General features: G+C 45.8%; 1 protein-coding gene across 1 annotated transcript; it reads right to left on the minus strand.

The window, feature by feature from the left end:
• Positions 1-255: 255 nt before the first annotated feature.
• Positions 256-17,450, minus strand: LOC137305078 (E3 ubiquitin-protein ligase TRIM39-like). Its single transcript, XM_067973855.1, has 11 exons — positions 16,665-17,450; positions 16,476-16,571; positions 16,163-16,396; positions 15,414-15,436; positions 15,211-15,326; positions 11,380-11,567; positions 7,552-7,647; positions 7,233-7,466; positions 6,425-6,447; positions 6,224-6,336; positions 256-1,478 (listed from the first exon to the last, which is right to left on the minus strand). The coding sequence occupies exons 1-11, from the start codon at positions 17,100-17,102 to the stop codon at positions 928-930; spliced, it is 2,112 nt and encodes a 703-aa protein (XP_067829956.1). The 5' UTR covers positions 17,103-17,450; the 3' UTR covers positions 256-927.
• Between the last annotated feature and the right edge of the window lie 403 nt (positions 17,451-17,853).

The raw sequence follows: 17,853 nt of genomic DNA on the forward strand, positions 1-17,853 counted from the left end.
ACACAGGTTCTAGGTGCAGTCTAATCTTTAACCTTTTTTCACCCCAACCCACCCAAGAGTGATGGCTGAAAATTTACCATCCACGTGAAAAGGTTAATACAGGCCTGGAATTATAGCTCATCCCCGAGTGACCAGTCAACGTGTATTACCAGTTAGACAAACCAAACTAACTGATTAGGGGCTTCGGTATATGATCGAGTAAACTAGTTGACCGTTCCTTTGCACAGTCAGCAAATATTTAGTCTGACACAGAAATTGGTAATGATTCCTTTATTAATATTTCCATGATACCACATCTAACACCATCATACGGTTAAACAATAAGGAGTACAGAAAATAATGGAGCGGATGTTAAATATCATTGACTGACAGCATTTAAAACCCTTGGGTTAAATGTATTGAGATTCCTAAGCTCCAGTTGGGGTTTACTCTATCAAATATATACTTATACTTGTGTACAAGATCAGTATATGATTGACCATGTAACAAGAATTTACATATCATCATTGAATATTTGGTGACCGGGCCCTGCTGTCCGGTGGACGCTAGAGTTACAATTAGATACTGGTTAGAGAGTGAGTTACAATTAGAAATGTTTGTTACACATAAATATGTGGGAGTTAAGACAATCGGAAACTGGGAATGTTCCTTATTCAGACATCAGGGAGTAAAGGGGATGAAAAACTCGACATGTTCCTTCTGTGACACCAGGGGGGTGAATGAAGTGGAAGCTGGGGATGCTCCTTCTATAGACACCCACGAGTAAATTGGTATCAGATCTTAAACGTTCCTTAATCAGGCACCAGGTAGCAAAGAGAATCAGAAACTGGGAATGGTCCTTATACAGACATCAGGGAGTAAACAGAATCAGAAACTGGGAATCTTGCTCATACAGACACCAGAGGTAAAATTATGCAAACAGACCCTTTAGTGACCTTTAACCCAGAGGATTTTCAGCGGTGCTGAGTTTTTCTTGTGATAATTCCAACCCGGATCGAAGATGGGAAAGAGTCTCTCAGTGAAAGTGTGGATGAAAGTGTGGAGATGGGACATGTTGTCCGCATTGTAAAACGACACCTGACCGTCCTCATAGTCCAGGTACACCCCGATCTTCCGGGGCTTCACACTTGGGGTGAGGGGGGTCCATGAGGGGGAGGTGCCGGCAATATAGTCACTTCCGCTTCCCAGCCACACAGCCCAGTATCCGGTCTGAGGTTTTGGGTCGATTTCCCCTTTCCTGTTGACAGACTCTCGGGCCACTCCCACACCCCACTCAATCTTGTCCCCCACCTCCACCTCCCAGTAGTGTCTCCCTGATGTGAATCCCTCCGATCCCAGGACAAAGGCCCAGGAATCAAACCTCTCCGGGGTGTCAGGCAGCGGCTGGTCTTGGTCTCCAAGTCTCACACTGTTCCGGTCCTCAGACACGATGAGCCGGGGATGGGCTGTGTTTGGATTCAGAGTCAGGGAGGCTGGAGCTGGGGGAAAGTTAAAATAACACAGTCAGTGATTTAGTTTCTTGTGGTGATTTATTCAAACTCTGAGTTACCTTTCTAAATCCCCCGCCCTGCTGTATAATTTGATGGCGGTTCATTGGGGGCAGCTCAGGTCGAAGACTCCCTCCGCTCTGGGACTTGAGGGTCAGAGGGAAGAGACTGCAGGAAGGGGAGAACATGTTACAGACTGGTTACATTCTCTATATTTTTATACAGGATATAACACTCTGACATCTGACGGCTCCCATTCACTTTCCCAGCCTTATGTGTAAAACACCGATCCTGGGGCATTTCTCCGCGGCCTCCTGACTGGGTCCGAGTCGGGAGACTGTTTATTATAGAGGAAAAATAGAGCGAGCAAATAAAAGTCAAATTAAACTATAGGCCAGTTAGCCTGACATCAGTCGTCGGGAAAATGCTGGAATCCGTTGTTAAGGAAGGGGTAACAGGGCACTTAGAAATTCATAATATGATTAGGCAGAGTCAACATGGTTTTATGAAAGGGAAATCATGTTTGACAAATCTATTATGGAGTTTTTTGAGGATGTAGCTAGCATGGTAGGTAGAGGGGAACCAATGGATGTAGTATATTTGGATTTTCAAAAGGCATCTGATAACGTGCCACACAAAAGATGGTTACACAAGATAAGGGCTCATGGGGTTGGGGGTAATACATCAGTATGGATAGAGGATTGGTTAACGGACAGACAACAGCGAGTAGGAATAAACGGATCATTTTCATCATGGCAGGCTGTAACTATTGGGGTGCTACAAAGATCAATGCTTGGCCTCAGCTATTTACAATCTATATTAATGACTTAGATGAAGAGACCGAGTGTAGTGTTTCCAAGTTTGCTGATGATACAAAGCTAATTGGGAAAGTAAGCTGTGAGGAGGACACAAAGAGTCTGCAAAGGGATATGGACAGGTTAAGTGTGTGGGCAAGAAGGTGGCAGATGGAGTATAATGTGGGGAAATGTGAGGTTATTCACTTTGGTAGGAAGAATAGAAAAACAGAATATTTCTTAAATGGTGAGAAACTATTAAATGTTGGTGTTTAAAGGGTTTGGGTGTCCTTGTACATGAAACACAGAAAGTTAACATGCAGGTACAGCAACCAATTAGGAAGGCAAATGGTATGTTGGCCTTTATTGCAAGAGTAAGGAAGTCTTGCTGCAATTGTACAGGGCTTTGGTGAGACCACACCTGTGTACAGTTTTGGTCTCCTTACCTAAGGAAAGATATACTTGCCTTAGAGGCAGTGCAACCAAGGTCCATTAGATTAATTCCTGGGATAAAAGGGTTGTTCTATAAGTAGGGATTGAGTAGAATGGGCCTATATTCTCTGGAGTTTAGAAGAATGAGAGGTGATCTCATTGAAACATATAAGATTCTGAGAGGGCTTGACAGGGTAGATGCTAAGGGGTTGTTTCCCCTGGCTGGAGAGTCTAGAACCAGGGGGCATAGTCTCAGGGTAAGGGGTCGGCCATTTAAGACTGAGATGAGGAGGAATTTCTTCATTCAGAGGATTGTGAATCTTTGGGATTCTCTCTCCTAGTCGGCTGTGGATGCTCAGTCTTTGAGTATATTCAAGACTGAGATCGATAGATTTTTGGACTCTAAGGGAATCAAGGGATATGGGAATTGGGCAGGAAAGTGGAGTTGAGGTCAAAGATCAGCCATGATCTTATTGAATGGCGGAGCCGGCTCGAGGGGCCGTATCGCCTACTCCTGCTCCTATTTCTTATGTTCTCGTGTTCTTAAACCATTTAATTATGAAGCCCCATTCGTGTCGAACTTAAATGGTAAACATTAATATATATTACCAGGACCCTTTCACACATTAATCCAGAATGTTTGGACAACGATAATTTAATTTTTCTGTTGAATGTAACTCGGAAACTTTCCATCAGTTAACTCTGCGCTGTGAGTTTCCTGACTGTTTCCGATCGCTCTCTAATGTTCGATCCGTGTAATCTCATCAATAAAGCGAGAAATGATCGATTAGGATTCGCCTCCACTCATCTCGGATAAACTAACCGACTCTGACTCGGATTCCCGCAGTCTGTTCAGTGTCGGTGATAAATGATTAACATTTTCAGACAGATCCTGAACATATTCCTGGAAATACTGAAACTCCTGTGGGTTCCACATGAACCTTCTCCCGATACCGACAGAACCCCAGGGACAACACAGCGAACAGCTGCAGCCAGACCCGCACAACAGGAGCTGCTGCTGTTAGTGAAGGGACAACAGGGACATCACGGGACTGAGATAAAAACAGAAAATGCTGGAATATTGTTTAATTCATCGCGGGACGGAGATGGGCCGATTGGGGAATAAACCACTGGGGTTCTGGAAACTCTGAGGATAATCCCGATTGGGGGAAATAGCTGACAGTCATTTACTCGATTCAAATTCTGATACAACCAATGATCTTGAAAGTTGAACGTGGATCAGGGTTTCCCTTCACGCAGTAAATATTGAGACCCATTTCAGGGTGAGATTAACTTTTAGGACACAAACAGCAATGTGATCAAACTAAGGAAGGGGACACAAAACGAAATTTCAGCTGCCTTTCAGAGGGTAAAAGGTCGGAGGCTCTGATGCTGATTCTTGCTCCCTTTCCACGGACTGATTCCCACTAACCAATTCCCCAATATTTTCAAAAGGAAAATACTGCGGATGCTGGAAATCTGAAATAAAAACACAAAATGCTGGAAATACTCAGCAAGTGAGACAGCATCTGTGGAGAAAGAAACAGAGTTAACGATTCAGGTCGATGACCTTTCGTCAGACTAGTTCTGATGAAAGGTCTTCGACCTGAAACATTAACTCTGTTTCTTTCTCCACAGTTGCTGCCTGACTTGCTGAGTATTTCCAGCATTTTCTGTTCTTACCCCAATATTTTCAGATAGCACAGCAGTACCATCCCCCGGCAGTATTTGATACTACATGGTTTCTATACACATTTTGGTGACAAGATGCAAGGATTGTTGAATTATTTATTGTTTACAGCTGCCAATTATATGTGAATCCCAAAGTGATTTAAATACTAAAAGCTTCATAGTGGAGACAAAATTCTGAAAGAATCCGCCCTCATCTTATGAGCTGACTTCACAGTTTTAGGGTGGGTGGGCGAAAAATTAAATTATATATTGTAAATGTGAGATGAAACACGAGTGGAGATTTGGGAAAGAGGAAAGGACAAAATAGAGGAGAGAGGAAAATGCAGGGTAAGAAGGGAATCAAGATGAATTGAGGCGATAAAGTGGAAACACAGACCCGATAATAAAAGGATGCAAAAATTGTCACCATATAATTTCCACATCTAAATTGGTCAAAAGAATTCTGTGTATGTGGGGGGGGTGTTGCGTATGTATGAGTCTGAGTGTGTGTGTGTGTGTGTGTGTGTGTGTGTATTTTTTGTGTGTGTGCATTGCCAGTGCACGAACGGGTTGCTCACTTGAACCACCCTTTACGCAGTGTGATTGAAACAGGTTTTTCGTTCTTCGATTACAATTTTCAGAGCTTACATAAAATTACAGCCTCAACAGCTTTTTTGGGGGGGGAGAGTTCCAGATTTCCACTCCCCTTTGTGTGAAGAAGTGCTTCCTGACATCACCCCTGAATGGCCTAGCTCTAATTTTAAGGTTATGCCCCCTTGTTCTGGACTCTCCCACCAGAGGAAATAGTTTCTCTCTATCCTGTCAAATCCCTTGATCATCTTAAACATCTCAATTAGATCACCCCTTAACCATCTATACTCAAGGGAATACAAGCCCAGTCTGTGTAACCTGTCTGCATAATTTAACCCTTTTAGCCCCGGTATCATTCTAGTGAATCTGTGCTGCTTCCCCTCTAAGGCCAATATATCCAAGAAGGACTTGGATCTCAACCGGTGCATGAAAATAACGTGTTTCCTCTAGGTTTGTGTATATAATAACTATGTAGGTGATTGTATGTTTCTGTGGAGAGACGAGCCGAACGGCCTCCTTATCGTGTGATCTTTGTGATATTAGTCACTAAGAGCTGTTCTCTTCTTCCTATATGTGCCCGTGGCTACATACAGTCACAAAGCCTCACAGTCCAATGGTCCCCGGTCAGAGGGGTACGGATGGATGAACTGGGGTGAAATAATTAGCCTCAGGGTCGCAGGGGTGGGGCCGGGAAGATCGGTCATAATTCCGCCTAGCGAATGGTATAAAATGAGCCCTGGTGGAATCGAGAGAGTTTGTACAGCCCACGCGGACAGATTCAGGCTTGGATATGAGAGTCTTTGCTGGATCTTTAAGTTTCAAATTAATTATTTTATTAACCCGTTGTATGACTGATTTTATATCAAGAATGAAGCGATGTTGGACAGTATGTAATAGGTTTGATTCCTTCAGTAAATATTAATTGTGTTATATTCTGCACTGTCACAGTGAAGCACAGTCTGGGTAATTTGGGGAGCTGTAGAATCATCCCTCAGTCCGGAGGGTGAGAACATTGTTCTGGGTCTGAATCAACAACCACAGGATATCGCTTCATTACAGACCAGGCATTGCCCGGGTCTGAGACATGGACACTGATTTCACTAACCAGCTTCAAACTCTTTCGGAAGAATATTTTATGAACTGTGTTCTTTGAATTTTCCACCTGAAGTTTATCTTTGTCATTAATTCGTTCTATTTCCATAATGAGAGCTTCACAAAGTATGAAACGGGGAGACGAACGCTCTTTACCTGGGCTGATGCTTTCTCTCATGTCTTTCCATGTTATGTACTGTAGAGGGCCTTTGAATATTTCCAGTGACACAGACCCAGGTACTGAGAGTGCAATACCCTCAGCACTAAACCTGTGAACATAAAACATCCAATAACATCGTTGTTGCTTTTTGTCCGTTTAATAATTTAATTTAAATGTCGATTCAGAGACTGTCCTACCTCCTGTCCTGGGAAAGTTCCTCCTGAAATAAAACAGAAACACGGATCTGAGGAATGATCTGGGAGAGGATAATCAGAATTCAGCGGCACAGATTAAATAAGAGTCTGTATCCAACATATTACCAAGTAACAATCATTCACCTGTCTCAGTGAAGGAACAGCACAGATCAGACAAGGATAAAGCAGATTGGGGTGTAAGGACTTTCACTGGGAAATTCACTGGGTAAAACAGCATCGCACGGTATATTTTTCAGGAAGTACACAGGGTAACACTGACATTTAAACCATTTACGCTTCTCGATGACAATTTATTACTTCTACTGACGACAGCGTATCGCTGAATTCTACCGGCTGTAGCTTTGTGATAAGTTTTGATGCAGCATTAACGTTGCGGTCGGCAGAACAGTGAGCCGATAGAGAGGTGGCGAAATGCGGGGGAGACGGGTATTCTCTAAAAGTGAAGAGGGTTAAATCTGGGTTTCAGTACCCAGCGTGGTGCGACATGGAATTTAACGTTTTTAATGTGAGGAGACAGAGCGCGTTTCTGTCAGTTCTCTTAATATTAGAATATCCCACGAGCGTGCAAAACTCTGTGCAGGGGGAGGTGTCTGAGCGGCGGCCAGCGGGAGAACTCAGCTCTGCCAGCTCTAGGTGTAATGAACACGGTATAAGGGCACGGTCAGAGTGTGTTGGGGAATTTCTGTGTAATGCTGTAGATTTAATGTACACGATGTAAGGGCACGGTCAGAATGTGTTGGGGAATTTCTTTGCAGTGCTAAAGTTTTATGGAAACAAAACAATCTCTTACCTTCAGAAATGTGACGGTGTTTCGTTCCCCCAGCTGCCTCTGTAACTCTGATATCTCCCGCTCAACACAAGTTAACTCCCGTTGGATTCCACTGAGGTTTTTCTCCATTGTTCCAAGAATCTTCCCCTCTTGTTCCCTGAGATCTCTGATTAAACGCTGCTCTTTCTCAGTGAGAATCTGGTGCATTTTAGCGAACTCGGATGTGATGTGGGTCTGCAGGCCGCTCGACTGTTCCTACAGAATTAAAAAATGTGAAACATAATAATGTACCGCGATAAAGGGAAACAAAACTAACCCAGATCCCAGGAAATCACCTTACCCTAACTTCAGAAATCTGCTGTTTCTGCTGCCGTTCGGTGACCAGAGCCGAGGCCTTTCTCCGTGTGGCCGATTCTAAAGACGAGTTCAGTTTATCCTGGAATTGGAACAGAAATCAAATGAATCAGATGATGAAAGACAAGATAAGAAAAGATCACCAGAAGCTCAACCCTCCCATTTTACCCTGTACATCTCCGCAGCCTCGTCCATCGGCATGAAGCGGTGGTCTCTGTGTTCCCGCGCATCTCTACAAATGTAACAGATCAGTTTCTTGTCCGTTTCACAAAACAGCTTCAGTTCCTCCTGGTGTTTCTCGCAGTGAAGTTTACTTTCCTCCCGCCTCGGAGTCAGCTTCAGATTTCGAGCTTTCTCGGCCAGACTCGCTAAGGCCCGATTAGCCCTGAGGTTTCTTTCCAAAAGCACCGCCCTACATTCCGGGCAGGAGTTCATCCTCATGTTCCCCCAAGAGCGTGTGATACAGGAGCGGCAGAAGTTGTGCCCGCACCCCAGTATAACCGGATCGGCGAAGAAATCAAGACAAATGGGACAAATTGCCTCCTCGGTCCAACTCCCTGCCTGCTGCCTGAAAGCCATGTTCACACTCGGCACTTCCTGACTCAAACCGCTTTCAGTTTCGATGTCTGTACACAGTTTCGATCCAGCCCCAGTTTTGCGCCACGCTGCTCCTCCTGTTCCGTGCTGCGTCGGGGCTGTTGCTTCGTGTCCGACTGGTTTACGATGGGGTTTCCCCCTGGGCAGAGGGGGCAGTGCCCTGATTTCACCTGGGTGCCTTTCGGTGGAGTTGTTGGTAGTTTAGGCTCGGGCGTGACGGGCAATCTCTGAGCACTGCAGTAAATATGCTGAAAAGTGGGGGGTGTTGAGTCACGAGTTTAAACATAGGGTACAGAATCCTTTGACCCATGCTCTTGCTCCAGGAGGGTTATGTTCATGCGGTCAAGACCTTGAGTTTCCGCACTGGCTCGGGGAGTGGTCGGCTAAAAATGTCATCCTGTGGCCGTGGAGGCGCAGCTGCTTCTCGACGCTTTCGTGGGCCATCTGTAATTTGCTTTTCTCTGTAGATATGGACGTGCATCACGAATGCGCCGGCACATTTTGGATCGGAGGGCAGAAGCTCCTTCTGGTCCTTGCCCAGGGTTAGATCAAGTCATTTGTCGAGATGCAGATTAGATCACAAGCGTGTCCTTGATACACGGCTTGGACATATTTCTCTTTGCACCGTCAGAGATCCCCAAAAATGTATTGGGACATCCTCGATTGTCGAATTCATCTATATTTTCTGTTCAGTAGGTAAGTCACTGGGTTCCACTTTCCAGAGTTCCCCCAACTCGGCCCCCAACTGCGTGTCTAAACTGTGCTTTGTTGCAGTGATTACACCACAAAGCTCAATGGTTTTATTTCATTCTTGGCATGCGGGCGATGCCGGCCAGTTAGTTTGATTGAACTGAATGGCTTACTGGGCTCTTTGAACGACAGGGCACCTACTGGCAGACCTCCCAGGTCGTGCCTGACAAACCTGATTGAATTTGTTGAAGAGGTGATTAAAGTAGTGGACAGGGGAATGTCAATGGATGTTATTTATATAGAATCATAGAAGTTTACAACATGGAAACAGGCCCTTCAGTCTACTCTCAATCATCAGTAAAGTGATGGAAGGAGTCATCGACAGTGCTATCAAGTAGCACTTACTCACCAAAAAACTGTTCACTGATGCTCAGTTTGGGTTCTGCCAGGACCACTCGGCTCCCAACCTCATTACAGCCTTAGTCCAAACATGGACAAAAGAGCTGAATTCCAGAGGTGACATCAAGGCAGCATTTGACTGAGCGTGGCATCAAGGAGCCCTAGTAAAACTGAAATCAATGGGAATAAGGGGGGAACTCTCCATTTGCTGGAGTCATACCTAGCACAAAGACTGTGGTCGTTGGAGACCAATCATAGTCCCAGGACATCATTGCAGGAGTTCCTCAGGGCAGTGTCCTAGGCCCAACTATCTTCAGCTGCTTCATCAATGACCTTCCCTCCATCATAAGGTCAGAAGTAGGGATGTTCGCTGACGATTGTACAGTGTTCAGCTCCATTCACAACCCCTCAGATAATCAAGCAGTCCGTGCCCGGATGCAGCAAGACCTGGACAATATCCAGGCTTGGACTGATAAGTGGCAAGTAACATTCACGCCAGACAAGTGCCAGGCAATGACCATCTCCAACAAGAGGGAGTTTAAACAGCTCCTATTGACATTTAATGGTATTAACATCGCTGAATCCCCCACCATCAACATCCTGGGGGTCACCATTGTTCGGAAACTCAACTGGACCAACCATGTAAATGCGGTGGCTACTAGACCAGGTCAGAGGCTGGGTATTCTGTGGCGAGTGACTCACCTCCTGACTCCCCAAAGCCTTTCCACCACCAACAAGACACAAGTCAGGAGTATAATGGAATACTCTCCACTTGCCTGGATGAGTGCAGCTGCAGCAACACTCAAGAATCTTGATAACATCCAGGACAAAGCAGTCCACTTGATTGGCACCCCATCCGCCACCTTAAACATTCACTCCCTCCACCACCGGCGCACTGTGGCTGCAGTGTGTACCATCCACAGGATGCACTGCAGCAACTCGCCAAGGCTTTTTCGACAACACCTCCCAAACCCACGACCTCCGCCGCCAAGAAGGACAAGGGCAGCAGGCACATGGGAACAACACCAACTGCACGGTCCCCTCCAAGTGACACACCATCCCGACTTGGAAATATATCGGCCGTTCCTTCATCGTCGCTGGGTCAAAATCCTGGAACTCCCCAACCTAACCCCACTGTGGGAGAACCGTCACCACACGAACTGCAGCGTTTCAAGAAGAAGGCCCACCACCACCTTCTCAAGTTGGGCAATAAATGCCGGCCTTGTCATTAACACCCACATCCCCAGAATTAATATTTTAAAAATGTAACAACATAAATTCTAGGAATCCACTAACAGATCTGCCTCCTGGTTAGTTTATTGAGATACAAAATGCACACCTCTGAAATAAAGGCCTAGAAACGACTAGTTGTTGTTATCAACGGATGATTGGTTAAGCCATTGCTTTGACATTCCTTTCTTCATTATTTCAATAAAGGCGCCAATCGATTTATTTTATCGCCTAAAATATCAGCCAAAGGAATGCACAGAAATCGTTGAAATGTTGGGCCGGTAGCAGAGCAATGGCGATTTACAGGCTGTGCAGGCGAAGAGAATCTAATCCAGAACAAGTTGGCAGGAGAAGATCGGTTAGTGGGGGTGGAGGGTAGAAGATTGATTTGGTCGTTTTGGCCCGACAATATCCCGGGAATTAGAATCACAGTTACACCCTGATAAAAAACGGAATTACAATTGGAAATGTTCGTTGTGCAGAAACTCCCGGGAGTAAAGCGAACCGGAAGCTCAGTTCGGCAGACACTGTTCTGTTAATGGGCTTTAACTGGACAAATTCTCAGCGGTTCTGAGTTTTTCGCACCATTGCTCAATCCCGGACAGAAGTAAGGAAACAATCTCCCAGCGAAAGTGTCAGTGAAAGTGTGCAGGTGGGACATGTTGTCCGCATTGTAAAATGACACCTGCCCGCCCTCATGGTCCAGGTACACCCCGATCTTCCGGGGCTTCACACTCGGGGTGAGGGGGGTCCGTGAGGGGGCGGTGAGAGCAACGTAGCCGCTTCCGAGCAACAGCCACACAGTCCAGTATCCGGTTTCAGGTGTCAGTTTGGTTTTCCATTTCCTGCTGACAGACTCTTTGACCAGCCCCACGCCCCACCACGTCTTGTTCCCCACCTCCACCTCGTAGTAGTGTCTCCCCGATGTGAATGCCTTAGTTCCCAGCACACAGGGCGAGTGGTCAAACCTCTCCGGGGTGTCCGGGAGCGGCTGCGGTTTGCCTCCGAGTCTCACACTGGTCCGGTCCTCAGACAGGACGAGATCCAGATTCGCTGTGTTCGGATCCAGAGTCAGAGAGGCTGGAGCTGGGGGGAAAGTTTAAAATAACACAGTCAGTAATCTACTGAAATTCTGAGTGCTTTAATTTCTCCGCCATGCTGTTTAATTTGAGGACGATCCAGTGGCCTTTTCCTACCCGGGATTGGTTGGGCCATAGAGAAGCGGAGAAGACAGTTTTTAGATCAGATGCAAGGGAAAAATTAAGTTAAACAATTTTATATAGAATCTTTAATAAGATTATTGCCAGATAGAAGAAGCTTTCAGGCATTTAAAACTGAGCGTTTATACTCAGAGAACCTGGATTCCTTCAGTCTGTTCAGTGTCGGTGATAAATAATTAACATTTTCAGACAGATCCTGAACATATTCCTGGAAATACTGAAACTCCTGTGGGTTCCACATGAACCTTCTCCCGATACCGACAGAACCCCGGGGACAACACAGCGAACAGCTGCAGCCAGACCCGCACAACAGGAGCTGCTGCTGTTGGTGAAGGGACAACAGGGACATCACGGGACTGAGATAAAAACAGAAAATGCTGGAATACCGATTAATTCATCGCGGGACGGAGATGGGCCGATTGGGGAATAGACCGCTGGGGTTCCGGAAACTCTCAGAGGATAATTCTGATACAATCAATGATTACATAGAATTACATAGAATGTACAGCATAGAAACAGGCCATTCGGCCCAACGGCTTCTATGCTCCACACGAGCCTCCTCCCTCTCTTCATCTTGCCCTATCAGCATATCTTCCTATTCCTTTCTCCCTCGTGTGTTTTATCTCGATTTCCCTTAAATGCATCTACGCTAGTCACCTCAACTATTCCCAGTTCCACATTCTCATCAAGCTCTGGGTAAAGAATTTTCTCCGGCCAAAAATGAGTCACCCGGCCTAATCCCACTTTCCAGCTCTTGGTCCGTAGCCCTGTAGTTCACGGCACTTCAGGTGCACATCCAGGTACTTTTTAAATGAGTTGAGGGTTTCTGCCTCTACCACCCTCTCAGGCAGTGAGTTCCAGACCCCCACCACCCTCTGGGTGAAAAATCTTTTCCTCAGCTCCCCTCCAATCCTTGTACCAATCGTTTTAAATCTATGCCCCCTGGAAATAGGTCCTTCCTATCCACTCTATCTAGGCCCCTCATAATTTTATACACCTTAATTAAATCACCCCTCAGCCTCCTCTGTTCCAAAGAGAACAACCCCAGCCTATCCAATCTTTCCTCATAGCTAAAATTCTCCAGTCCTGGCAACATCCTCGTAAATCTCCTCTGTATCCTCTCTAATGCAATCACATCCTTCCTGTAATGTGATGACCAGAACTGTACACAGTACTCAAGCTGTGGCCTAACTGGTGTTTTATACAGTTCCAGCATAACCTCCCTGCTCTTATATTCTATGTCTTGGCTAATAAAGGAAAGTATTCCATATGCCTTCTTAAGCACCTTATCTACCTGTCCTGCTACCTTCAGGGATCTATGGACATGCACTCCAAGGTCCCTCTTTTCCTGTACACCTCTCAGTATCCTCCCATTTATTGTCTATTCCCTTGCCTTGTTTGCTCTCCCCAAATGCATTACCTCACACTTCTCCGGATTGAATTCCATTTGCCACTTTTCTGCCCACCTGACGAGTCCATTGATATCTTCCTGCAATCTACAGCTTTCCTCCTCACTATCAAGCACACGGCCAATTTTTGTATCATCTGCAAACTTCTTAATCATGCCCCCTACATTTAAGTCCAAATCACTAATATATATCCAAAAAGCAAGGGACCGAGTACTGAGCCCTGCGGAACCCCACTGGAAACAGCCTTCGAGTCACAAAAACACCCATCAGCCTTTGCTTTGCTTCCTGCCACTGAGCCAATTTTGGATCCAACTTGCCACTTTCCCTTGGATCCCATGGGCTTGTACTTTTTTGACCAGTCTGCCACGTGGCACTGTGTCAAAAGCCTTGCTAAAATCCATGTAGACTACATCAAATGCACTACCTTCATCAACACTCCTTGTTACCTACTCAAGTTAGCCAGACATGACCTTCGCTTAACAAATCCATGCTGACTGTCCTTGATTAGTCCATGCCTATCTAAGTGACGGTTTATCCTGTCCCTCAGAATTGATTCCAGTAATTTGCCCACCACCGAGGTTAGACTGACGGACCTGTAATTACTCAGTCTATTCCTCACTCCCTTTTTAAACTAAGTTAGCAGTCCTCCAATCCTCCGGCACCATGCCTGTATCCAGTGAGGATTGTTTTTTTATGACCTTATTAACCTGCGTCACTACTTTTAGTGATTTGTGAATCTGTACCCCCAGATCCCTCTGCTCCTCTACCCCATTTAGACTCTTATTATCCAAGGAGTATTTTGCCTCCTTATTCCAATGGTGCTGAATATTAAAGATGGATCGGGGTTTGCTTCCTGCTGTAAATATAGGACTCGTTCCAGTGTGAGATTAACTTTCAGGACACAACCAGCAATATGAACAGACTATGGAAAGGGAGACAAAACGAATTTTCAATTACTTTTCACAGAGTAAGAGGCCGGAGGCGGTGATCCCGATTCTTGTCCCCCTTCCCACTGTCACCAGTTCTGCAAACTGTCCAAATGGTGCAACAGTGTCATCCTCCGACAGCGTTCGGAACTACATGCTCTCTACAGAAACCTTTGGTCACTTGAACTTGTTGAATTATTTATCGTTTGTTGTTGCCAGTTGTGCGTCAGTTCCAAAGTTTTTTTTCGTATGAAAAGCTTCACGACGGAGATCGGTCTGAATGAATCTGCCCTGATTTTACGGTTCAGAGTTTCCTTCACGTCCCACGTGTGGCAGGTGTCAGCCGTGGCTCAGTGGGAGCACTTTCGCATCAGAGTCAGAAGATTATGAGGTTCAAGTCCCACTTGAGCGCATAATCTAGGCTGACTCTCCCAGTACAGTACTATGGGAGTGCTGCACTGGCGGAGGTACTGAATTTCGGATGAGACGTCTGCCCTCTCAGGTGGACGTAAAAGATCGCAAGGCACTATTTCGAGGAAGAGCGTTCTCCCAGCGCCTTTGCCGAGATTGATCGCTCAAAACGGATTTCTGTTGGTGGGACCTTGCTTTGCGCATATTGGCTGCTCGTTCCCTAAATTATAACAGTGACTACACTTCTCGGCTGTAAAGCGCGTGGGGATGTCCCCAGATCATGAATGGCGCTGTATCAATGCAAGCCTTTCTTTTTAGATCATTTGGACTATAGATGTCGATACCCACTTCAGTACGAGATTGACTGTCAGGAGACAATCACCGATCACGTTGGGCTGGGACAAGGAACCAAAGCGAATTTTCAGTTTCCTTTCAGAGGGCAGCAGGTCTGAAGGTGCTGATGCAATTCTCAGCCGCCTTCTGTGAGCAGCTTCGCTCAGTAAACAATTGTCCAGGCGGCTCTGACAGTGAGACACTGCTCTCGCCCAACCGTGTCTCGCGGTACGCCCCTTCTATACACATCTTTGGTCACTTGAATTTCAAAGATTATTCCAAATCGGAATAATTATACAGCAGCGCCATTTCACTAATCTCACACACCACTTTGAAAATGTGCATCTGACGTTCGTCTATGACGTTAATTAGAACTATTCACAAAATAGATTTGCAAACTTTGGAAAAAGCGGTACAGAATTTCCTTTACCTGGGTTGATGCCGTCTATCATTTCTTTCCACGTTGTGTACTGTACAGGTCCTTTGAACATTCCCAGAGGCAGATCCCCACAGACCAATGGTAGTTCCTCAATCTCTTGAATAATCCTTTGAGTTTGGAATTTTCAATATTAGAATGTTTCAGCTGTTTCTAACTTATAACTTAATTAATGTTTTGTAGAGAGAATGACATACCTCCTGTCCTGAGAAACCTCCTCCTGAAACAAACAGAAATAAAGATCTGAATTCATAATGGGCCTGGCTGTGTAAAATCAGAATTCAGTGGCTACCATTTGTAGCTCGAACTAATCCTAAACCTCTCCACCTCTCTCTCTTTGTTCAAGTTACTCCTTAAAACCTACCTCTTTGACCAAGCTTTTGGTCACCTGTCCTAATATCTCCCTGTGTGGCTCAGTGTCAAATTTAGTTTGATAATCGCTCCTGTGAAGCGCCTTGGGACGTTTTACCACGTTGGAGACTCTATATAAACACACGTGGTTGTTGTGGCTGAACTGTATTAAATATGTTACCCAATCATCTGTCTCAATGGAAATAACAGCAAAAGTCGGACAATGAATGAATGAGTCAGTTACAAAACATCAAATGGAACATTTTCAGGAAATCCACAGGGCGACAGTCGAATTTAGATTTTTAATTCTCTTGATGATAATTTATTCACTCTACTGACTAAATATAAGAAGGTAAATCACCGGAAATCATTTTTTTCCAACAGCACAGATATTCAGGGATTCCACTAAACTTCAGTTCCGTTTCACCTGTATCGATTATCCCAAAACCAGGAACAATTCTGGAGAAACTATCTGTATATCGAACTTCTTAATGATATTTACTAACGGAAATTAACATATTGGAAATGTTAGCGTGCACAAGGTAATTTTCAAGTATATCTAACTTTGTGATGCTTTATTTAAAAAAAGACTTACCTTCAGAAATCTGGCTGTATCTTCTTCCTCCACCTGTCCCTGTAACTCCGATATCTCCCGCTCAATACAATCTAACTCCTGTTGGACGATACTGAAGTTGGCCATCATTGGACGTAAAACCTGCTCCTCTTGTTCCCTGAGATCTCTGATTAAACGCTGCTCTTTCTCAATGAGAATCTGGTGCATTTTATCGAACTCGGATGTGATGTGGGTCTGCAGACCGCTCGACTGTTCCTACAGAATTAAATGTGAAACATAATAATGTACCGCGATAAAGAGAAACAAAACTAACCCAGATCCCAGGAGACCTTACCCTAACTTTGGAAATCTGCAGTTCCTGCTGCCATTTGGTGACCAGAGCCGAGCCCCTTCTCCGTGTCGCCGATTCTAAGCAAGATATCAGTTTAACCTAGAATTGGAACAGAAATTAACGACTTGACTATTGAAAATGAAAGTACAGAGTACGAAAAGATTGTCATCGATTAAAGCGAGTTCCTTTTACCCTGTAGGGCTCCGCAGCCTCGTCTATCGGCATCATGCCGTGAGATTTGTGTTCCCGCGCATCTCGACAAATAAGACAGATCAGTTTCTTGTCGGTTTCACAAAACAGCTTCAGTTCTTCCTGGTGTTTCTCGCAGTGATTCCGATTCAGCTTCAGATTTCGAGCTTTCTCGGCCAGACTCGCTAAGGCCCGATTGGCCTTGAAAGCTCTCTTCGGAAACTCCGCCCTACATTCCGGGCAGGAGTTCATCCTCACGTTCCCCCAATACCGTGTGATACAGGAGCGGCAGAAGTTGTGCCCGCACCCCAGTATAACCGGATCGGCGAAGAGATCAAGGCAAATGGGACAGTTCACGTCCTCGGTCCAACTCCCTGCCTGCTGCCTGGAAGCCATGTTTACACTCAGCACTTCCTGACTCAAACCGCTTTCAGTTTCCATGTTTGCGAGGCCCTTGAATCCTGGCCGTATTTCCGCTGCCTCTTTGCGCTCTGTGCCATTTATGTGCACATAATAAACCTTTCAGTATCAGTGGGAATGCTTTGACGAAAAGATATCCGCCACTTACAATACAATTTCAGATGGAAGTAGAGTTATATGATCATAGGAACAGGAGTAGGCCATTCAGCCCCCTCGTACCTGCTCCGCCATTTGATAAGATCATGGCTGATCCGTGATCTAACTCCATGGGGCTCGATTTTACCGGCGGCTTTCCAGCGGGGGGGGGGGGGGCCCTAAAATCCCGATATCCAGTCACTTGACCGGATCGCGCCACGATCCCGACCACTTCCCGGTTCCCCGATGACGTGCAATTAAAGCCAGCGGGGTTCCACTTGAGAGTACTTACCTTGCTTGTTGAGGTCAGTAAATGAGCTGAATCAGCTGTCAAAACAGCAAGTGTGGGATTTTACCTTCAACGCAGAGTGTTTCACACACTGGGGGAAACAGTCACCCTCCAACCAGGCGTGTTGCAGCCAGCAGCCTGTGGCAGCTGCCAAGGTGCACTCCACGGGGGAGAGCCCTCACCCACGCAGGAGGCCACCGTGTCACATACGGCAACCCCTGCCCCCCCACCACCCCCCGCCAAGCCAGAGGACAGACCGACGCGAAACCGCAGCCCCAGTCCGAGGAAACACCCACCTACCCTGCACAACCCCTCAGACCAACACCTGCCAGATGGGTGGTGCGTGGA

The sequence above is a fragment of the Heptranchias perlo genome, chromosome 39 (genome assembly GCF_035084215.1).
Source record: "Heptranchias perlo isolate sHepPer1 chromosome 39, sHepPer1.hap1, whole genome shotgun sequence".
NCBI classification, from domain to species: Eukaryota; Metazoa; Chordata; class Chondrichthyes; order Hexanchiformes; family Hexanchidae; genus Heptranchias; species Heptranchias perlo.